Below are 18,142 nucleotides of genomic sequence, written 5' to 3'. Positions count from 1 at the left end.
TTAGAAAATATGTCCAAGAGAACTTTGAGAAATCATCCACAATTACTAGGCAGTATCTTTTCCTTGAGATTGAGAGGTTCTTCAATTGTTGAATCAAGCTTCTTTCTAAATGATGCCTTGATTTTCTTTCCTTTCTGACATGCATCACATAGTCCATCCTTTGAGAATTCCACTTGAGGAATACCTCTCACCAAGTCTTTCGTGACTAGCTCATTCATAGTCTTGAAGTTAATGTGGGATAGCTTCTTGTTCCATAACTAACTTTCATCTTAACTTGCCTTGCTAAATAGACAAGTGACAGATTCTACATTTGATGAGTTGAAGTCAGCTAAGTACATATTTCCTTTTCTCACTCCAGTGAGAACCACTTTGTTACTATTCTTGTTGGTCACAATACAGGCTTCAGAATTAAATGTTACTGAGTTGCCCTTATCACAAAGTTGGCTGATACTCAACAAATTATGCTTGAGTCCATCCACTAGGGCAACCTCTTCAATAATGACATTATCCTTTGAAATCAAACCATATCCCACAGTATAACCCTTGCTATCATCTCCAAAAGCAATACTTGTGCCAACTCTTTCCTTGAACTCTGTAAGCATGGTAGAATCTCCAGTCATGTGCCTTGAGCACCCACTATCCAAATACCAAAGATTCTTTCTGTTTCCCTGCACACAACAAAATCAAATCAAGTTAATTTTAGTACCCAAGTTTCCTTGGGTCCTGTTTTGTTAGCCTTTTTCTTAGGTTTCTTAGGTTTGTCTTCATTTGACTTAGGTACTTGAAGTTTATCCTTAGTCAATTGAGTAGAACCCTTAAAACCATTCATCATTGCAGAATTATCATGCACAACTTGATTAATATGGAAAGGCATATTTTGAGAAAATATGGTATTCCAATATGGCATGCTAAATGGCATTTTTGGCATACTAAATGCAGCATATCAAGGATTTTGTGCAAATGGCATATTAGCATACTGTGCATTCAAATTATGTGCAGGCATAACATTCACAGGCATTGCAGGCATACTGAGAAATGAAGGAGGTGCAGACATGGAAGCGGGCATATCAAGTTTGCAATTAACCGATAAATGATTAATACTACCACACTTAACACGGATTTTTCTTGGTGCATATTTATCAGGTGTGTAGTTGTTATGTTTGTTAATTCCTACTTTCCCATTTTTATTGTTTTTCTTTTTAGACTCTGTTCTCACTTCAATTTTCTCCAATCTGTCATTTAATTTCTTAATAGATAGATGCCCTACATTTACTCTCTTGTTCTATTTCACTTGACTTGTTTCTCCTGGAACAAAGTTCTTAGAGACTGATCCATATTTTTCATTTAATTTAGCTAGCTTAGCTTTGCTAACTGGTTTACTTACACTCAATGGACGTGGCTCATTATCTTTTGACGGATAATCCTTTTGATTATTCGACGGATAATTTTCATCATCCGTCGAATCCACATCCGTTGAAAGTCCTTCAACCAGATTGGAATCAAGCTTCTCCTTGTCCTTTTTCCAGGCTGCATCACAAAAGATTCTATACCTTGAATTTTAGTAATTTGAGCATGGACATCTCTAGATGATTTCCATGCCTTAATTACTTATGGTTCTCGTTCAACCTGCTTTCTTAAAATATTCTCTTTCTTTAGAGATTCAGTCAATTCATATATGGCAGTCTTGTATTCTATTTTCAGTTTTTCAAACTCAACAAATTGAGTTTCTAACACAATATTTCTTTCACTTAAAAATAGATTATTCTCTTTAAGATAAATGTTTTCTTTAGTGAGAGACTTGAGGGTAACATGCAAATGATATAGTTCAGTAGACATGTCATTTATGGCATCATTACACTCAGCTTTAGACAAATATAATAGATTAGTGGTGATTACCTGATTACTTGATGAACTGACCTATGTTTCATCTAATTTGGCCATAAGTGCTAGATTGACATAGCTTGTATCTTCATCATCTTCTAATCCATCTGCAGCCCAGTCATTTTCCTGTGTGATGAAAGCCCTTTCTTTTTGTTTGAGTAACTCAAAATATTTTTGTTTGTAATCAACAACCTCAAACTTCTTTTTACCAGAATCAGACTTTCTGCATTCACTAGCAAAATGACGAGCCAAGCCACACTTGAAACATTTGAATTTAAACTTATCAACCATGTATCTGTTGGACATGATTGCTCCAAAATTCTTCTTGAACTTGAGCTTGGAAAACCTCCTAGATAGAAAAGCAAGATGCTCATCTATGTCATCCATGTCATCTTTACTAAGCTGGTCTTCATGCTCAGCTACTAGCCATTTTTCTTTGCCTTTAAAAACTCTAGGGTTTGATGCAGATTCAACAGCTTCAACCTTTGTCTCCTTCTCCCTTTCTTGCTCAGCAACTAGTGTAATGGATCCTCCTTTCTTTCTTCTTTTCTCTAGCTTTTCATCTTTCTCTATTTCAAGCTCATAGGTCTTTAGAATTCCATACAGTCTATCCAAGGTAAATTCCTTGTAGTCTTGAGAATTTCTTAGTGAGACTGTACTGGGTTTCCGATCATTTGGTAGAGATCTAAGAAATTTGAGGTTTGAGTCCTTTGTTTGATAGACTCTTCCATACAATTTTAGAGCATTTAGTAGCTTTTGAAATCTACTAGATATGTCAGTGAGTGACTCACTTTCTTCACTGTGAAAATGCTCATATTGTTGAATCAAGAGTTGTATTTTATTTTCCTTACCTGCTCAGTTCCATCACATATGACTTGAATTGTTTCCCAAACATCCTTAGCAGTTTTGCAGTTTATGATGTTGTCAAACATGTCACCATCAACACCATCAAACAAAATGTTGATGACCTTTTTATCTTTTCGAACTTGTTCAATGTGTGGATCAGACCATTCTGTTCTAGGCTTTGGGACAAATGCTTCATTTTCTGTAGCAGCTCTCATAGGGACATGTGGACCTTTCTCAATACAGTCCACATATGCTTCATCTTGAGATAGGAGATGTAGGTGCATCTTTACCTTCCAATGGTGATAGTTGTCTTTGTCCATAATTGGAATCTTACTCCAACATCCTTTTTGCTCATCTTGTTAGTTGTTATGATCTTTAAACTCTTTGTTCTTCAAGAGCTTGCTCTGATACCAATTGTTATTCCCAAACAATCTAAACAAGAATTACAGAAGGGGGTTGAATGTAATTCTGGCTTCTTTTTAATCTTATGAACAGTTCTACTATAAATATATAATTACTGTGTTTGATTTAGAAATGGTGCGAAATGAAAGTATTAAAGAAATCAAATCACAAAGTAATCAAATACAAGTATTTAAAAACTTTCTGGTGGATTGAAATTTTTTACCAGAGATATATATTAAGTTGAGAACTCTGTGTAACAAAATTGTTCACAGCTGCTAACAAGTTGAAATACAAGAACAGAGAAATTCTTTACAGATTTTGCCTTATCGATTTCTCTGGTAAAATGCTTACGAACTTTGACACCTTTCAACTTGCTACACTTGGTTTATATATCACCAAGTTACATGATAAAAAGACAAGATAATAAGACAAACTGTATCTAGTCTAACTTCATGCTGCTACACTTCTCTTTCCAGCATCTTTGAATATCATCTGTTTAGCATGAAAATGGAAATGCTTCTTTGTTCTCTAAATCCTTCAAACAGGATGCCACATTCCATTTGCATACGACCAACGCATGTGACTGTCAAGTCACTATCAACTGCTCTTTTGAATTTGAACATCCGTTGGAACTTAGATTGATCATCCGTTGAAAATCTATTTGATCATCCATTGAGACTCTGATTGACCATCCGTCGATGTAATGACTGTAAATATTATGATATTATAAATTCTATGATGTGGCATTTCTGTGCATTACTATGAGTACATAAGTTTCTAAATATTGTTTTCTAGTGATTATGTGCAGTAAGTAAATACGACTATATTTTCTTCGAGACGATTCGATTCTTCGTACAAATATTTGGATATGGAAATTCTGTGCTTAGACGAATAGATAAATTGGTATAGTGCTAGATTAAAATTTTAAAGCTTTATTTGCATTAAAATATAATTAAATTATATTTTTACGTGGTTTGTTATAAAAGTATTATTATAAAGAAAATTCTTTTGAAAATCATTTTTATTCAAATTTCTTGAAAATACTCTTATAAAATTTCTAAAATTTTAAAGTAAATTATGGTCTAATTTTTGTGATTTATGGAATTGTACTTTATTTATTAAAATTCATTCTTTTTAAGCATATTTTTAATTCTAGAAAAATGATTACTAGATTATTAATGTGCCAAGGATATGATTGCCATTTCCAACCCCACTCACTCATTTTGACCAAGTAAAATACCCATGTGCCCTTGAATGCAATAGTGTTTAAGCTTATAAAAAGGGCATAGGAGTCATTTCTCCATTCCACTACTATTTTAACACAACAAAATCCAAAATACAAGTCACATTCTCTCATTTTGCACACCACTTCTGTGACTGCCTCAACCCCGGGGTCAGGAGTTGACATCACCAAACACAATTACCAAAAATATAAACAACAGAATTATTATTAAAATATACTAACTTGACCCCAAACCAAGATCCGATCCAGGTTCAAGTATAATTCAGGTTCTCATTAGTACAAACTATTTATTCAACATCTAACACACTCTAACTTTATTCAAAAACTCATCAGACCTAATGTCCTGATACAAACTACCTCAGAGGAGCCGGGTCCAGTGGGGGCGGAAACACGGGTCTATCTGACTGGTCTTCTAGGCATCTGCGAGATATACATAACAGTTTACAAGGGTGAGCATAAACGCTCAGCAGCACCAACATATGAATAACTGAATAAAAGCAGTAATGTAACGATAATAGGAACAGAGCTGTAATCATGATATCAACATTTTATAATAAAAATCAGAGATAACTGGATATCACTAACTAGCATGCTTTATCAAAACAACATAGTAGTGTGCTGTGTAAATACCAGAGTCCAATTTTAGCATGCTAATCACTTTTATAAAACTGATGTATCAACTACTTATGCTCTTATGTAATTCACAAATCCAAATCAGATACGTAGAGGATATGTGAAGATAGTTGATCAGGCTATCAACACCAGACGGCTCTATCTGCCATCCCATTTACCTGTTCCGGAACTCAAAGACTAGCTAGGTCTCTGACCTGCTGGACTAATCGGTTTTATATTGCGCGCAACCGAATTAGCCTCTTACGCCAACTCAATAGGCCTACTCTGGCCCCAATGTATCCTATATCTGACCGTTTTATCCATTTTTCAAAACACTTGTACCTATCTCATTTCCAAAATCATTTATTTAACCAGCACACATATAAAATCCAGTTTGCAAATCATTTCATTTGAGATAGGTACCTTTCGAAGTTACTTTTCCCCAAAACAATTTGAAAACAGTGATTTATAACTACAGGGGATACGTAACTTAAAACGTTTCTGTTCCACTACGAAAATAAAGCATTTAGCTATTCATATGTACTGAACCATAAAAGAATGGTCAGGGGTACTTACCTTGCAACGCTTTACAAAACCCTAAGTAGCTTTCACGCTGACTTTGATCCTGGGAAAACTCGACTAGGATCTACAAATACAGAGTACCCTAATTAGTTATACTGACATGCTTGATATCCTCAAATCTTAATTACCCAATCCGATAACCCGAATCGTATAATCATTATACACATAATCACGTAATCAAGTAGTTAGAACACTATTAGGGGTAACACGTATAATATAAATACGTACATTTACAAATATATTTTTAGAAAATTTTGGCGGCAACATCTTTGTTTATAAGACTACCCGTCGATTACAATCGACGTCAACAATCACAATAATCTGCAATAATTATTTAAGTCTGAAAATATTATATGTAATTATTTTATTTATTTATAAAATTTAGGACTCAGAACATCATCATCACCGTCCACCGCCTGCTCGTAAAAAGTCATCGCGGATGGCAGCAAAATTTCGCGGGTACCCGATAAATTCTCGGGTTTCCAATGCAAAATTTCACCGATTAATCCTTAAAATTACTCCGCACAAATAATTAATATCATGAATATTAATCAAAAACCCTGCAGAAATTAGGAAATAAGAATTAAAAGTTATAACCATCAAGCCCAACTGCAGAATTCGGCCCAACAGTAGATGCCCAAAATAAGGCCCAACTGCAAGCCCAACAACACAGGAAGCCCAACAGAACCAAGCCCAAACACAAAGAACACAGCCGCAGCATAAAAGCACAGCCACCACTCCCCGTCGCACGCACGGCCTCATGGCCGTCACACACACACACACGATACCATCACATACACACACATCACAGACACACACACATCACAGACACACACATCATAAACACAGGAGCACACACAGATATATACATACATGTATATATACATGCAAGCAATTTAATTACAAGAGAACCGAAGCAAGCCGGGAGTATTACCGGAATTAGCACTACCGGAGGTAACGCCGGAGATGAAGGGAAGAAACGGAAGGAAGAAAGAAAAAGAGAAACTGAGAAGAGAATAAACAGAGAGAGAGAGAGAGACGAGGCGCGTGTAGCCAAAGCAGGGGGGTTTGGTTTCTTTTTTTTAACAGATTGCAACTCCGCAGCATACGCAGGAAACACGTGTCCTCTGAAGAATATGGAATGAACACATAGCATTTAGGATAATTACGTAGGCTTTTGCGGCTCGATTCACCCCACAACTCGAAATTAACAAATTTGGGTGTACGAAAAATAATTTCAGAAAATTATGAAAATAATTTCAAAATGTTATAAATATCCCGGAGTTTACAAAATATAATTTTCGAAATTTTTAAAACACTTTTAAGGTGCTCTTTGTACCCGCTTTTTAACAAATAACGAAACGACGCGCGGGTGAAACGATTCCCGAAAATTTCCAAAATAATTTTAAAATTCTCAGAATATTATAAACTTCATAAAATATGAGTTTCGTAATTTTTGAAGATTTCCATAATTAAGTATTTTACAACCAAACATACTCAGAAAATTATTTAAAAATAAATAATTAATAGAATATTGATTTCTCAATTTTATAAAGTCCTAAAAATAATTATTAAAATTATAAAATTAGAAAACCAATTTTAGAAATAATCCAAGTATTTATGAAATTAAAACTACAATAAAATCACTTTTACAAACGAGATAAAATCATAACACTTACGAATAAATCACACAATTCAATCCCAAACATCCACAAATCATAAATAATTAAATAACAATCAGTAACCGCTTCCAAAACCATTACACATATTTTATTTAATTATTTAAACCTTTATTACACTTTTAAATATTAAAGTAAAAAGGAAAATACACGAGTCGTTATAACTTCACTCCCTCCTCCCCTTTTTTCTCCCTCTCGGTCGAAGCCTCCCCACCCCCTCTTCTTTCATTTTTTTTCTTTCCTTTTTCAAAAACTTTGATCAAGGAGCTAGTTCCCTCATATTCTCAAATTTATACTTGAATATTTAGCTCATAAAAGGTATGTTTAGCTATGTGTTTATGTGTTTTTATAGCCAAGATTTAGGCCTTGAATTCTCATGGATTTAAGGACTAAAATCATAAGGGCTTAAAGATATGGACTTGATATGATCTTGGAGGAGTATTTTTACTTTAATATTCCAAGTCATAATCTTGTTCATAGCATTTAGCAATGATTTATTAAAAGAGCCGAATGTATATGGTTGATTCTTTCGAAATTTCTATGAAAATGACTTTACATGTTGCTTATAAACTATTTTGCTTCAAAAATGATGAGATATGATGTTTAAACTCTTGAATGCTATGCATAACTTCAAGTATATTAAGTTTTAAGACTTGCATGTTAATTATAGCCCTTGCATGTTGAAATTTGCCTTTGCATGTTGATTTACAAGTATTTTTAGACTAGGAACCATACTTGCTTGCTATGAGCTTTGATACTTAATTTTTATGAGATGCATGCCACAAATTTTATGTTAAAATGATAGATTAATTATTTCATGGATAGAAGATATTAAAATCAGTAGGGATCAAGTATTTAACCCAAGTATATAACTCGAGTTTTTGGCTTAAAACCCGAGATCATGATAGTAGTATTGTAGTTGATCTTTTAACCTCTTGATACTTGATTTTTGTGAGTTGCATGCCATGTTTCCCTTGATTAAATGCTAGTTTAGAATGTATATGATGATAGGAGCATAAAATCAGTAGGTGTCATGATGTTTTCATGCATGTGTAATTCGAATATTTGCTTTAAAATGACTAAGTAATGGCTTGTCTTGTGAGGTGTAAATTTGCTTGTCCTTATAATTGATTGCATGCTAAATAAAGTTGTGAATCAACCTTGTGAACTATAGGTCATAGGTGTTAGCATGATCTTAGGCTTGGTTGTTGGTTTGTTCATTGGTTTGATGGTTAAAAAGGAAGTTAAGGTGGAAAGAATGCATTAGTCCTATTTGGACAGATTTTAGCACTAGAAGTGTAGGTCATTTTAGGTATGCATTTGTGAGACCTTGTTAGGCCCAAGTTCAGTGGAGTTAGGACTTGGTATGTACTTGAGTTCAGAAGCTTTAGATTGGGTAGAATCATGCATTTGGTTAGGTGCACATGCACAAAATCGAGAGGAACTCAAAATAGGGCAGATTTGGTACAAGTCCATATTTGACCCATTATAACCATGTTTTAGGATAGACATTCATTGGTACTTGGTTTATAATAGTATAAAGAAGTATTAAGAAGCCTAACAAGTCATTAAAATCAATAATTGAATAATTTAAGTGAGTTTTAAGTTGGTAAAAATAGGGCAGTTTGGAAACCAGGGAAGGCAGATTTATGTTAACTTCCACTTGAGGCCTAGGGAGGCCCAAGTGAGGTTTTTGAGTCTTTACAACTTTAAGAGTTATTTTAGAGTCTTAGTAACCTCAGAGAGTTTGTTTGGAGTGAAGTCCCAAGGTGGAGATACCCCATATCCTCCACCAAAACACCCGAGAGTCACCATAAGAGTTGTATTAGGAAGCCTGTGAGGAATGCTTTGTGTTTAAGTGCTTTATGAGTGAGGCCTTGATGTCAAATCAAGTTTGGGAGTTGCATTATGTCATAAGAGTCTGTAGAAATCATAATTAAGTGAAGGCCCAAGGTAGAAATGTATATTTGTTCCAAGGCACATAAGTGGTGCCAAGGCATGCATCCGGGAAGAGTTTAGAGTATGCATTAGTTTTGTGAGTCTTGTGAGGTGTGGCACAAGTGTGCCTTACTGAATTTAGATTGTGTTGAGGTCTATAAAGAAGGATTAAGAGTAATAGTCTTGTTAATTATTTGTTAAAAAGGATAATTGTTTGAGTGATTAGGATCTAAGTGTTCTTTTGCCATGCCTTTTCTTGCTATGTGTTATGTGAAACATATATTACTTAAAACTAAGTGTGTTAAGAATATTTATATATATGTGTGTATCTATGTGTATATATAGTATAGGTGAAAGGGTAGTTAGCAGGAGTTATGATGAGGATACTATTTATTATAGGTTCAAGTAGGGGGCCAGGAAAGGAGCCCATAGACGATTCCATTCAAGTACTCAGTAAGCATAGTTCAGGTAAGTGAACTCTCAACTTATCTTTATAGTTCTGTTTCTTGTGATTGAACACCCTGTGAATGTATGACTATCATTTAATAACATTGATTAGTTCCTGACATCACTCAATAATTGGATCTTGAACTTTCATACTTGAATTAACCCTTTTTTCCACACATATTACCTCGTATCTCTGCGAATATCCCCTACAAATAGTTCCTTAATATATCCAGTGGAATCTAAAACCCTCATACATTAGATTCATTTCCTTTGGAAACCCAAACACTATTATCATCCTCTCATTTGAGCTTTTTCATTACCAACCCCTTGTTATATTATCCTTGATCAAGAACCCCTTTTAAATTGAAATAAGTTATTAAAAAGGAATTGAATGATATGATAAGACTGAGGCGCCAGTCACTGTTTAAGTTTTGAAACCTCCGTAGCAGGGAGCCTAATGGTTTTATTTGGCCAATGTGTTTCGAGGATCCTCAGTGGTTGTGAATCACTTGTTGTGTGGTTCGGAGCTTTGATGTGGGTTGATCACCCCTCATTGCTCATAGCGTTGTGTGATTTCAATTCCATTCACTTGTTAAAATCTTGAACTTTACTTGACAAATTTATATTGTTGATTTACCTTCTGTTATTGTTTTATTGAGCATATGATGAACTGTTGTACCCTATTATTCACTTGCTAGGCATTTTTCTCATTAATATTGGTATTGATGTTATCACTTAAGTTAAGCCCGAAGATGCCTCGTTTCAAGCAGACCGCGCTTAAGAATTGTGGTGGTTCAGGGTATGCATACCGTCAGATGTTGGAGCAGGTAGGGAACTGGTTGTTCCCTAAGGTTTAGAGAACTTTTGGGAATTTAAAATTTGTAGATGTATTTGAGCTTGGATATTTGAATTTTGTATTATTAGTTGTTTAGATGTTGTTCAAACTCTTACCTGTCAATTCGGGGACTTGGAATTTATGATTCTGTAATATTAACTAGCTGTAATCCTTTACTGCTTTATTTATCTTCATTACTATTATGGTTAGATAGTATTAGTGGGTTCGTCACAGTTTTGGTATCAGAGCCACAAGTTTGAGTCACTGAACAACATATGATAAGTGAATATAAGATATGAATTTAGAGAATAGGATGAACTTAGATCATTCGGGTTTTGGTGCGCTAGAATCTATAGGTATTCCGACCCTTTTATTTATAACCGCGTATATATATAATTGATTGTCAGGCTTCATCCTCATCGACTCCCGGATTCCCTTCTACTGTGCCATTCTCCCTATACGAGCAGATGGTAATTATGGTTGATCGACTGGAAGGAGAGAACGCGAATCTTCAGCGTAGGGTGGATCAGTTTTACTGCGAGAACTTTGATGACGAGCTCAACCGACCCCGACTGATAGCCATGCTTGAGAATATCATCCAGATGGCTGAGGATCGATAGGCATTGATGATTCCACACTGTGAGAGAGAGAGGGTCAGATTGCTCTTACCGCCATTGTTGACGAGCTCCGCCGAGTGATTAGCCATCTCCGTGCCCCTGTTCCCCCATCACCATCCCCTTAGACTATCATATAGTCTACCTATCTCTAGCATTGTTGTTGATTAGTACTTTGATTTCTATTTGTACGTTGTACCCGGATTGTTTTGGGAAGACTTTATTCACACTTTGATTAACTCTATGATATTGCCATCTCATTACCATGTTATATACTTGCTTAGATACAAAATTGTTGATTAAATTCTGTTAACCTCTTTAAAAACTTGATCATGTCTAATCCTTTCCTAAGATATCTCTTGAATAAAATCTCAGTGCTTAATATTTACCCTTGCTATAACTTGTCTATGCAAATATTGAACTGTGAATAAACCTTTCTTGTTTACATTCAGAATCATGCCTCCTCATAGAGCCCGCAACACCAATACCAGGGATCATGAAGATCCACCACCCAACTTGGCTCAACTTATGCAAATACTTCACCAACAATCTATTACCCTTGCTCAACAACAACAACTTCTTCAGCAACAACTTCAACAACCACCTCCACCACCAACCCCTACGACTTTCAAATCGTTCTAAGCTGTGAAACCCCCAGAGTTTTTTGGAACTCAAGAACCTGTAGAAGCTCAATCTTGTCTTAAAGAGATGGAGAAAGCCTTCACGCTAGTTGTTGTTAGAGAAGAAACAAAGGTCGATTACGCGTCTTATTTTTTGAAAGGCGAAGCGAACTATTGGTGGGAGTCAGCCTGTGCTCTAGAAGAAGAAGAAGTTATTTTTTGGGATAGATTCAAGAAGATTTTCCTCGACAAGTATTTCCCGAGGTATATGCAGACTCAAATGGAATTGAAGTTCTTTGAATTGAAGCAAGAAGGAATGACTGTGGGAGAATACGGGAAGAAATTTACCGAATTGGCTAGGTTTATTGGAGATTACGTGGACACAGATGAGAAGAGAGCGAAAAGATTTCAACAAGGATTGAAGCCTTGGCTACGAAGCCAGAGTGGCTGCTTTTGAATTGGGCATATATGTTGAAGTGGTCCAAAAGGCAATGGTTATTGAAGGAGAAAGTGACCAAAATTCGAAGGAGAAAGAGATTAAGAAAAGAAAGTTTGGAAGTAGTGGAGAAGGATTGGATCAAGGAAGCCAAAGTGGAAAGAATTTTAAGAAGTTTGGATTCCAGAACCAAGGAGGATCCCGAAGCTTTAAGAAAAGTGATAGTAAGAGTCAGAGGAATAGGATTCAAGGGCAGAGATTCCAGCAAACAACAAATCCGGAGTGTAAATTCTGTAACAAGAGACACATGGGCAACTGCAATAAGGCTGACATCGTCTGTTACAAGTGCAATACGAAAGGTCATTACGCAAATGAGTGCCGGAACCCGAAGCCTTCTGTTACATGCTTTAAGTATGGAAAGACTGGTCACATGTCGAGGGATTGCAAGGCCCCCGGAAACAACAAGTTGATGCAATTGACGACCGGTCCTTTCAATCAAGCAATGACATCTTCTGTTCCAATTCTTTAACTTCCTTCAAATCAACCTTCTGAATCTATAACTCCAATGTTTCCTCCCTCCTATCCTGCTCAGGCCCGAACATTCAACATGAACATCAAGGATGTTGTTCAGAGTTTTGAAGTTGTGGCAGGTACGCTTTCTGTCAACAACATCAATGCTATAGTGCTATTTGATTCCAGAGCTACTAGATCTTTCATATCTGAATCTTTTATTGGCAAGTTGAATTGTGAAATTGAACTGTTAGTTGAACCTTTATCTATCATTTTGGCTAATCAAGAACGAGTATCTGTTAAAGGTGTTTGCCCTCGGTGTAAAGTAGAGATTTCAGGCTATAGTTTCCCTGCTTCCCTCATACCTTTTCAATTAGGAAAATTTGACGTTATATTAGGAATGGATTGGTTAGCAGAGCATGGTGCTCAGATAAATTGTAAGAAGAAGAAAGTGATTCTTAATCCCCTTAAGGAAAGAGAGTAGAGTTTAAAGGGTAGAAGCAAGTTAAGACGTTTTTGATAATGATTCAAGCTAAAAGACTGTTAAGATAAGGGTGTGAAGGGTATTTGGCTCACGTAATTGATAGATCTAAGGAGACGCCGAATATAGGAAGTATTCCGATAGTTAGCAAATTTCTCGATGTATTTCCTAACGAACTTCCTGGATTGCCGCCTGACCATCAAATCGAATTTTCTATCGACTTAGCGCCCGGCGTGGAACCGGTATCGAAGGCACCTTATCGTATGTCACCAGCAGAATTGAAGGAATTGGACAAGCAAATACAAGAACTATTGGATAAAGGAGTTATAAGGCCGAGTGTATCTCAATGGGGTGTTCCAATTTTGTTTATGAAAAAGAAGGACGGAAGTATGAGATTGTGCATTGACTATAGAGAGTTGAACAAATTGACCATCAAGAATAGGTATCCGTTACCTCGTATTGATGCCTTGTTTGTCCAACTTAAAGGAGCGACTTATTTCTTAAAGATTGACTTGCGATCGGGATATCATCAGCTGAAGATTAAGCCGGAAGACATACCAAAGACTGCTTTCAGAACTAGATACGGACATTACGAGTTTATAGTTATGGCATTCGGATTGACAAATGCGCCAGCCGCCTTTATGGATTTGATGAATCCAGTATTCTAGGAGTACTATGATAAGTTTGTCATTGTGTTTATCGACGACATTTTAATATACTCAAAGACTGAGGAAGAACATGTTGAATATCTGAGAATATCTTTGGAGACTTTAAGAAAGGAGAAGTTATATGCAAAAATTTTGAAGTGTGAATTTTGGTTGCGAGAAGTTCAGTTTCTAGGACACATTGTTAGCAGGGAAGGGATTCGAGTTGATCCAGCAAAGATAGAAGCTGTAATGAACTGAGAGAGGCCGAAGACCCCAACTGAAGTAAGTTTCATGGGATTGGCCGGATACTATCAAAGATTTGTGAAGGATTTTTCTAAGATTTCGGTACCATTGACAAATTTGACCCGAAAGAATGAGAAGTTTGAATGGACGGAGAAATATGAAAGGAGTTTTCAAGAATTAAAGCAAAAGTTGGTCACTGCTCCAGTTTTAGCTCTGCTAGATGATAAAGGAGATTTTGTGATATTCAATGATACGTCACACAAAGGATTGGGCTGTGTTTTAATGCAACACGGGAAGGTGATAGCCTACGCGTCAAGACAACTTAAGCCTCACGAGCAAAGGTACCCAACTCATGACTTGGAATTGGCTGCAATTGTATTTGCCTTGAAGCTGTGGAGAAATTATCTATATGGAAAGAAATGTGAGATATATACGGATCACAAGAGCCTGAAGTATATTTTCACTCAGAAGGAATTAAACATTTGGCAGTAAAGATGGTTGGAGTTGATTAAGGACTACGATTGCACAATCAATTATCATCCCGGAAAAGCGAACGTAGTAGCGGATGCTTTGAGTCGCAAGGAGAGACTGAATATGTTGACCATGGACCAAGAGTTATCAAAGGAATTTGAGAAGATGGAAATTAAGATTAGAACTCCAAGTGCACCTACAGAAATGATTTGTACGTTGACTTTTCAACCAGAATTATTAGGAAAGATCAAGAAGTGTCAAGAAGAAGTGATGAATCAAAGGATGAATGAGTTGACCGAAGAAGAGATTTGTACTAAAAAAGACAACCAAGGAATTCTAAGATTCTCATCAAGAATTTGGATACTGAAGGTGGAAGAATTGAAGAACGAAATTTTGAAGGATGCTCATAACTGAGAATTCTCTATTCACCCAGGAAGTACAAAATGTACCAAGATTTGAAACAGAATTTTTGGTGGCCAGACATGAAGAAAGAGATTGCTCAATGGATTAGTAAGTGTTACACGTGTCAAAGGGTAAAAGCCGAACATCAGAGACCGAGTGGACTAATTCAGCCCTTAGAAATACCTGAATGGAAGTGGGAGCACATTGCAATGGATTTTATAGTTGGATTACCTAGGACCAGATCTAACCATGATGCTATTTGGGTAATAATTGATCGATTGACTAAGTCAGCTCATTTTTCTACCGATTAACGAGAGATTCTCAATGGACAAGTTGATTCATATGTATCTTAAGGAAATTGTTACTCACCATGGAGTTCCAGTATCTATCGTGTCGGATAGAGACCCTCGTTTCAACTCTAGATTTTGGAAGCAATTCCAAAAACATTTGGGAACTTGACTCAGGATGAGCACTGCCTATCACCCATAGAAGGATGGACAGAGTGAGCGCATGATCCAGACCATAGAAGATATGTTGAGATCTTGTGCCTTAGACTTTAAAGGAAATTGGGACGATCACCTACCTTTAGTAGAGTTTTTGTATAACAATAGCTTTCATGTCAGTATTGGAATGCCCCCGTACGAAGCTCTTTATGGAAGGAAATGTAGATCACCCATATGTTGGGATGAAGTCGGAGAGTGAAAGGTAATTGGCCTCGAACTGATTCAGCAAACGAAAGAAGCGGTGAATTTGATTCGAAATCGATTGATCGCATCTCAGGATAGACAACGAAAGTATGCTGATCCGCGCAGAAGGAATGTAGAGTATGAAATAGGAGAAACCGTTCTGTTGAAAGTGTCGCCATGAAAAGGGATAACTAGATTTGGAAAGAAAGGAAAGTTGAGTCCAAGATTTGTCGGACCTTTTGAGATTTTGGGTAAAGTTGGAAAAGTGGCGTACGCGTTGGCCTTACCGCCTCAAATGCAGCACCTTCACAATGTTTTTCACGTATCATTGCTTAAGAAGTTCAACCCCGACACCAAATGTATCATAGAGAATGAACCAGTGGAGATTGAGCCAGATTTATCTTATGTCAAGCAACCTGTTAGCATTCTAGATAGAAAGGATAAAATGTTAAGGAATAAGATAGTTCCTTTAGTTAAAGTTTTGTGGAGAAATCCCAAAATTGAAGAGTCAACATGGGAATTAGAAAGTGATATGATAGATAAGTATCCTCATCTGTTTGCTTAGATTCTGGGGACATAATCCTTAAAGGGGGGAAGGTTGTAACGACTGTAAATATTATGATATTATAAATTCTATGATGTGGCATTTCTATGCTTTACTGTGAGTACATAAGTTTCTAAATATTGTTTTCCAGTGATTATGTGCAGTAAGTAAATACGAATATATTTTCTTTGAGACAATTCGAATCTTCGTACAAATATTTGGATATGGAAATTTTGTGCTTAGACGAATAGATAAATTGGTATAATGCTAGATTAAATTTTTAAAGCTTTATTTGCATTAAAAGCTAATTAAATTATATTTTTATGCGGTTTGTTATAGAAGTATTATTATAAAGAAAATTCTGTTGAAAATTATTTTTATTCAAATTTCTTGAAAATACTCTTATAAAATTTCTAAAATTTTAAAGTAAATTATGGTATAATTTTTTTGATTTATGGAATTGTACTTTATTTATTAAAATTCATTCTTTTTAAGTACATTTTTAATTCTAAAAAATGATTACTAGATTACTAATATGCCCTTGCATGCAAAATTCTTTATAAAAGAGACCAAGGATAGGATTGCCATTTCCAACCCCACTAACCCATTTTAACCAAGTAAAATACCCATGTGCCCTTGCATGAAATAGTGTTTAAGCTTATAGAAAGGGCATAAGAGTCATTTCCCCATTCCACTACCATTTTAACACAACAAAATCCAAAACACGAGTCACATTCTCTTATTTTGCTCACCACTTCACTCCCTCCCTCCCCTTTTTCCTCCCTCTCGGCCGAAGCCTCCCCACCCCCTCTTCTTTCATTTTTTTTCTTTCCTTTTTCAAACACCTTGATCAAGGAGCTAGTTCCCTCATATTCTCACCTTTATACTTGAATATTTAGCTCATAAAAGGTATGTTTAACTATGTGTTGATGTATTTTAATAGCCAAGATTTAGGCCTTGAATTCTCATGGATTTAAGGACTAAAAGCATAAGGGCTTAAAGATATGGACTTGATATGATCTTGGATGAGTATTTTTACTTCAATATTCCAAGTCATAATCTTGTTCATAGCATTTGGCAATGATTTATTAAAAGAGTCGAATGTATATGGTTGATTCTTTAGAAATTTCTATGAAAATGACTTTGCATGTTGCTTATAAATATTTTGCTTCAAAAATGATGAAATATGATGTTTAAACTCTTGAATACTATGCATATCTTCAAGTATATTAATTTTTAAGACTTGCATGTTAATTATAGCCCTTGCATGTTGAAATTTGCCTTTGCATGTTGATTTACAAGTATTTTTAGACTAGGAACCATACTTGCTTGCTATGAGCTTTATTACTTGATTTTTGTGAGATGCATGCCACGAATTTTATGTTAAAATGATAGGTTAATTATTTCATGGCTATAAGAGATTAAAATCAGTAGGGATCAAGTATTTAATCCAAGTATATAACTCGAGTTTTGGCTTAAAACCCGAGATCATGATAGTAGTATTGTAGTTGATCTTTTAACCTCTTGATACTTGATTTTTGTGAGTTGCATGCCATGTTTCCCTTGATTAAATTCTAGTTTAGAATTTATATGATGATAGGAGCATAAAATCAGTAGGTGTCATGATGTTTTTATGCATGTGTAATTCGAATTTTTGCTTTAAAATGACTAAGTGATGGCTTGTCTTGTGAGGTGTAACTTTGCTTGTCCTTATAATTGATTACATGCTAAATAAAGTTATAAATCAACCTTGTGCACTATATTTCAGTAGGTGTTAGCATGATCTTAGGATTGGTTGTTGGTTTGTTCATTGATTTGATGTTTAAAAAGGAAGTTAAGGTGGAAGGAATGCATTAGTCCTATTTGGACAGATTTTAGCACTAGAAGTGTAGGTCATTTTAGGTATGCATTTTTGAGGCCTTGTTAGGCCCAAGTTCAGTGAAGTTAGGAATTGGTATGTACTTGAGTCCAGAAGCTTTAGATTTGATAGAATCATGCATTTGATTAGGTGCACATGCACAAA

The 18,142-nt window shown here is 35.7% G+C and overlaps 1 protein-coding gene across 1 annotated transcript; it reads left to right on the top strand.

The window, feature by feature from the left end:
• The first annotated feature begins 12,700 nt into the window (after positions 1–12,700).
• LOC141700202 (uncharacterized) lies at positions 12,701–13,129 on the top strand. Its single transcript, XM_074504026.1, has one exon. The coding sequence runs from the start codon at positions 12,701–12,703 to the stop codon at positions 13,127–13,129; it is 429 nt and encodes a 142-aa protein (XP_074360127.1).
• Positions 13,130–18,142: the final 5,013 nt, after the last annotated feature.

Source organism: Apium graveolens, chromosome 2 (genome assembly GCF_009905375.1).
Source record: "Apium graveolens cultivar Ventura chromosome 2, ASM990537v1, whole genome shotgun sequence".
NCBI classification, from domain to species: domain Eukaryota; kingdom Viridiplantae; phylum Streptophyta; class Magnoliopsida; order Apiales; family Apiaceae; genus Apium; species Apium graveolens.
Note: the sequence above shows the minus strand (reverse complement) of the source record. Positions and strands in the feature narration are given on the sequence as shown.

Coding starts and splice junctions, on each gene's coding strand:
- LOC141700202 (XM_074504026.1), top strand. CDS start 12,701: ATGTTTCCTCCCTCCTATCCTGCTCAGGCCCGAACATTCAACATGAAC.